Source organism: Epinephelus fuscoguttatus, linkage group LG14 (assembly GCF_011397635.1).
Source record: "Epinephelus fuscoguttatus linkage group LG14, E.fuscoguttatus.final_Chr_v1".
Lineage (NCBI taxonomy): Eukaryota > Metazoa > Chordata > Actinopteri > Perciformes > Serranidae > Epinephelus > Epinephelus fuscoguttatus.
The window spans coordinates 40,374,816-40,380,663 of NC_064765.1; the positions used below are offsets into that span (position 1 = coordinate 40,374,816).

General features: G+C 37.4%; 1 protein-coding gene across 1 annotated transcript; it reads right to left on the reverse strand.

Moving 5' to 3' along the window:
* Positions 1 to 382: 382 nt before the first annotated feature.
* On the reverse strand, positions 383 to 4,316 carry LOC125900325 (uncharacterized). The gene is made up of 3 exons (XM_049595226.1): positions 3,596 to 4,316; positions 2,914 to 3,172; positions 383 to 392 (listed from the first exon to the last, which is right to left on the reverse strand). The coding sequence occupies exons 1-3, from the start codon at positions 4,200 to 4,202 to the stop codon at positions 383 to 385; spliced, it is 876 nt and encodes a 291-aa protein (XP_049451183.1). The 5' UTR covers positions 4,203 to 4,316.
* Positions 4,317 to 5,848: the final 1,532 nt, after the last annotated feature.

The window sequence follows — 5,848 nt, forward strand, 5'->3', positions numbered from 1 at the left end:
AAACGTCATTACATTGTGAGCATAAACTGTCACATGATTTTCTTGCGTGTCTTTCTCGCGACACTACCCGCAGCAACAAGGAGTGATGTAATTTCCCGGAAAATTTCCTTCTTTCTTCCGCGGTAAATATTTTTCTCAGCTTGCAGTCACACACTTGCTCTCACTCCCGTTTTGTATTTTACTCTTTCACAACAACACTTAGACACACTCACAGATACTCACCACACACACACACACACACACACACACACACCAGACACTCCCCAGAGGAAAATTTTACTGCTCAAAGCTTGCTCTTCTATAGCTCGGGAGACAAATGTGATTCTCATCTCAGCCTCATTTTAGTTTCTATTTTGTCTGAAATGTTTCTCATATGTTTCTCCTAAAATTCACTAGGAGAATTAAGTGAGACAGAATGATTAGAGGGAGTCATACTTGAGACTTAAGAGAGATACGTTGCTAATCTTGATTCAGTGTTTTTAATTGCTCCTTTGTTTCTCCTTTAGAAAAGAAAATGAGCAATACTGTGATACTGGAGCTACTATGGAGCAATATGTGAGCCTCATACACACACACACACACACACACACATACACACGCACGCACACATGCACGCACGCGTGCGCGCACACACACACACACACACACACACACACACACACACACACACAACACTTACAAATTCTGGAGAAATTATGTCTTTATTGAGCAGTAGTCAATTTGTAAGTAAAATGACTACCTACACTGCAAAAACCAAACATCTTAACCAAGCATATTTGTCTATTTTCTTGTCAAAGAATACACTTAATTTAAAAATACTTTATAAAAAAAAAAAAAAAAAAAATGGAAGAAGTAAAATTTGCTTGTCACTAAGGTACACTGTCGACATTGTCGTTGCCACTGTATCTCAATGACTTTGGTGATTGTGTCTCATTAGAAACTTTGACAAGAAATTAGATAAATATACTTGGTAAGATTTGGAGTTTTGTGTCGGGGTGAACACACCAATTTGTTGGCAATATGTAGCTGTAATAACATGTTAACACTTTAAAGACAGCAAAAGCTACTCCAACATTGTCATCATTATAAAATCTGAACTATAAATGTGCCTGTTCTCTGTAAAGCTATGTTTTTAAAACAGTGTAACAGTGTCTCTTAACAGTGTTTTGAGCAGTATCAGCACAGCTTTACAACAATGCACAACATTCAATAACTTGCAGTCTTTAAGGCCCTCATGCAGCATTTGTATACAGGGCTTTCTTGAACAGGGTCACCTCAACAAATGTCCATCACTCTAGTATGCCACATTCAAGAATTTACATAGTGTTTGTGCCCCTCATGCGGCATTTGTTTATGAAAGCTTTTTTGATCTTACTTTTCTCAACCGGTGTCCATCCATCCAGTGTACAACAGCACATGATGTAAGCTTTAAGAATGAAAGAAAGAAACGAAAGCACAAATTACAAACTGCATAATGTAACGGCAGTTACCACAACAGTATTGAGATTTTTTTTATCCTGATATCACAAAAGTCATGTTGTAATATCTCTATGATTCACACATGAGGAGATTCAGTAAAACTTTGAGGTCACTGAAACAATCACAACACTAAATGTAGCTACGTGATACAAATTTGGCCAGAGATGGTGTTGAATGTGAGGAGAAGGGGCAGAAGAAAGAGGGAAAACAAACTAGAAATAAAAACTAGAATTAGGACAACTTCATTTTTGAAAATGATTTGTGCTTCTTTAGGTTGAAAAATTTGATGGTTGGATGCATGTTAAGCAGTACTTGAGGTCGTTGAACCATTGTTGAACAAAAACACTTAAGTTGATGTTTAAACTGATTTTCTAGATTAGTTGATTAGTTGATTAGTTGTTAATTAAAATTAAACAAGTAGAATTTTTGTGGAAAAAAATCTCTGTTTCCTGCTTCTTAAAGGCCCAATATAGAACTCTAGCACCGCTTTGGGTTAGAGGCTCAGGTTGTCGTTAGTGTTGTCAACAAGAAAACCTGTTAGTTATTTCCCAACTGACTGGTGAAACAACTTATTCTTACATTATATTGTTAATAAATTATTTAAATCTGACAAAAAGGCCATAGTGTGGTACATTGCAAACAAATAATGGAGATTATATCACTCATGACACAATGTAGACCATCTTTTGAAATAAGAATTAAAAATTAAATGAGTTATCATGGCATAAATCCATGATGCCAGATTAGACTAGTCTTAAAGTGGCATACCATTTATGCAAAAACAGAAAAAAAGATTGAGAATCGAACTGAATCGTGACCTTAAAAGCGAAAATCAAATCGAATTGAGGACTTGGAGAATCATGACACCCCTAATGTGTATGGCAGTGAACGGCAAGAGACAACTTGATTTCTGATCCCATGAATTGCGTCATGAATTACACATATGATGTTTGTCAATTTATATTAATCAATATTCTAATGTTACCTAAAAAAAAAAAAAAAAAAAAAAAGCATAAAAATGACTACATGCTGGAACTAAACATGCAGGCATCGTGTTAACGCTAGCTTCACCAGCTCTGGGTGGCATGACGTCACTTATGCAACTGTGTAGTGTGTAGTCTAATTAAATATTTTCACAGTGTTATACAGTTTGTCAACAAACTGTAACTTTTAGAGTTGTAAAGTTATACTGTAAATTGACAAACATCATATGTGTAATTCATGACACAATTCAAACAGGATCAAAAGATTAGTTGTCTCTTGCCGTTCACTGCCATACATTTTGTTTTTTTTCCAAAATAAGGTCCCAAGGGATCCACCGTGGGCGTGACTTTGGCTCTCTATATTGGGTTGCCACACATTTTAGCAATGAATTTCCAAAACTTTTCCATTACATTTCCATACATTTTTTTAACTCTCAAATGAGTAATGTACTTCCCAACGACTTTGGACTTATCCAGCACTGTCTTCCCATCTGGCACCTTTCCGTGTTTCCCAAACGCCACAGCATTTTGGCACTCCTCTGCATTAAAGAATTCATCGAAAAGAAGGCGGGTAGAGGTGAGGAAGAGGCCACTTTCTGGATATAGCTCTTGCTTACCACATCTGTTTTTTGGAGCCCAAACACCAGTCTGAGGTTGGATCTGTTCCACTTTGTCCAGAAAGCTTTTTAATGCCTTGATGTGGTCACCACCTGTGACACAAAAGATGAATTACTTTACAGGGACACAGCAGCATTCATGAAGTCAAGAAAAGGAGGGGACAAGTTTTAAAAAAACCCAAAGATTTCATGATGGGCTAAGATTTTTACCAAACAATTTAAAGCTTTTAAGTTTGAGCTTAAGCACCCAATAACTCCCAAATGTCCAAAGTAACAAAATTTAGTAGAACTTTACATATACCAATATTAAACAAAATTAGAATTTAATGTTCCACAATCAGTGACACTTGATTATTGCCCACATTCTTTGCATTATAACTCATTTTACAGTGCTTGTGTGTACTGAATAGCAATTGGGTACCTTAGGAAAATTGTGAAAGAAAAACGAACAGTGTTAAAGGAACAATGAAATCCTGAATGGTGTAAAATTGCAATAGAGAGACAAAATGTACTTACTGATACCACACAGCACATCCTGCAGTTTGTCCTTCTCCTCCATTACTTTTGCCACCTCTGCCTTGCATGCCCCGCATGGCTTCCATGATCTGTCTTCTGCTGATTCAGGCGGTCTGAGAATTGGTTCTCCATAATCTGGTATTGGATCATGCTCGGTGATTATAGTATCTGCAGTTGAGCTTGAAGAATTCTCATGTTCAGGCGTACCAGATGAGCTTGAAGAATTCTTAAGTTCAGACATACTAGCCTGGCTCTGGTCCCCAAGAACAGCAGGGTTTTTATGTGCATTGGTGTGGAGAGGCTGGATGGGTGGATGCTGGTAATATGGATGGGTTTGTGGCAATGACTGGGTAACTAGAAGCTGGTACAGTGGCCAGGCAGTTACAGGCCGGTGCTGTGGCTGGGTAGGTGGAGATGACTGGATAGGTGGAGGCCGGTGATGTGGCTGGGTAGGTGGAGATGACTTGTAGGTGGAGGTTGTACACTGGCCAGGCAGTTGGAGGCTGGATGACATTGTGGTCCACGGTATTTGGGTGATACTGTGCAGAGGAGGACTGACCTGCTTGAGACAGGGATGGAAAGTTGTAGGATCTCTGAGCAGCTGCATCTCTTTTTTTCATGTCCTTTTTGCCCTTCTTGAAATCCACTGTCTTGTCAGCTGTTCCAATGAAGTCCACTGTAACATTGTAGAACTTGTTGTCAGACCATCTTGCAAGTACTTCTTCTCCTGGCTTCAGATCTCTGAAGCAAGCAATGGGTTTATCATCTTTGTTTAGTATATCACAGGCATTAAAAATCTTTGCTGTGTATCCATCTTCAAATGTCAAAAATACAAAACATCCTGAAAATGAACACAGAGTAAATAATGAAAATTTTGAGCAAATCAGTACAGGCTAAAAATCATAATCTTACTTAAACATGCCACTATATCTTATTGGTCTCAATTCTAATCCTCTTAGACCTTAGCACAGCTAAACATGTGTCTTTCTTGTCTCTATTTCTGTTCTTCATATTCTTCTGTTCAGGGATAGACCGATATGGATTTTTTTAGGGCTGATGCCGATACCGATTTTTTTCCATCACCCTTAGCCGATGACCGATTATGGACTGCCGATTTTCTTGAGCCAATATTTGGGGCTGATACTGCTTTTGCTCCCTCAATTTACATCAAAAAAATGACACAATGATAACAAATATTACAGGTCTCAAGTTTAAAATAAGAAACATTACAATACTAAACAATAACAAAACAATACTAAAACAAGATGGAAAGTTGAGGTAGAACAGGTAGAATATTATTATTATTATTATTATTATTATACATTCAAATAAAAAAAAGAGTTCAGTGCTCTTAAATCTTCCAGTAATGTCTTTATAAAATAAACAAATATTTAACTACTACTGTAGTTTTATTTTTACTACTGTACACAGTAGGATTCGCTGCATGTGTGCTGCAGGGTCTTCCGGCAACACAGAGCTGCCTGTGGATGCCTGTAAATCATGCCAGGGAAAAATAAATCCATGAACCCACACGCGTATCGGCCGATGCCGATACAAGTAAAAAACTCAAATATCGGCCCGATATATCGGCCAGCCGATGTATCGGTCTATCCTTACTTCTGTTTTTGTCACCTTGTCTCAAATTGTGGTTTCGGGTTTTTTTTTTTTTTTTTTTTTTAATATTGGGCTGCTGAAATTGTTAAGTAAATTGTCAATACATTTGAAACAATTAAATCCTAAAATCAGCAATAAAGTGGCAACAGAGTCTCTTCAGGTATCAACAACTTGAGATCAATCTTCCAGCCCCAAGTGTAGTGATAAATTGACCTACAGAGCTGCAAAATTCAAGTGAGGATTACTCTCACTTTTCCGAATTCCTGTAAATCAATGTTTGTGCCTGAAGCTGCCAAGATATTGATAATAAAAATCCCAGGGATAAGAAACTAGAGACTGTCAAGGATTTTGATTATTATAGTATCACCTACTGTAAAGTAAGTTAAAAATAACAATCACTTTAAAAACAGCTAAGCCGTATAGTAAAATAATAACTCAACTACCGGGTCATCTCTGGGTGAGCCGGGGTCTGGTTCATAACATCTTATCTTCTTTGGTGGATTTCGTGCTCTTTTGGGCATCTCTTTTTTAGTATTTCCTGCTGGGCCATCCATTCTGTTAAATAAAAGTACAATTTTATTTAAAAAGGTGGTTCAACTTCTTACTTTGTTTTATCATGTCATTATGTCTCGTAATTTG

What these genes read in the sequence shown, in the direction of transcription:
- LOC125900325 (XM_049595226.1), bottom strand. Translation starts at nt 4,202, where the DNA reads ATGCAGCTGCTCAGAGATCCTACAACTTTCCATCCCTGTCTCAAGCAG. An exon ending in GGATGTGCTGTGTGGTATCA is followed by an intron (nt 3,173 to 3,595) that starts GTAAGTACATTT and finishes TTTGTGTCACAG; the next exon opens with GTGGTGACCACATCAAGGCA.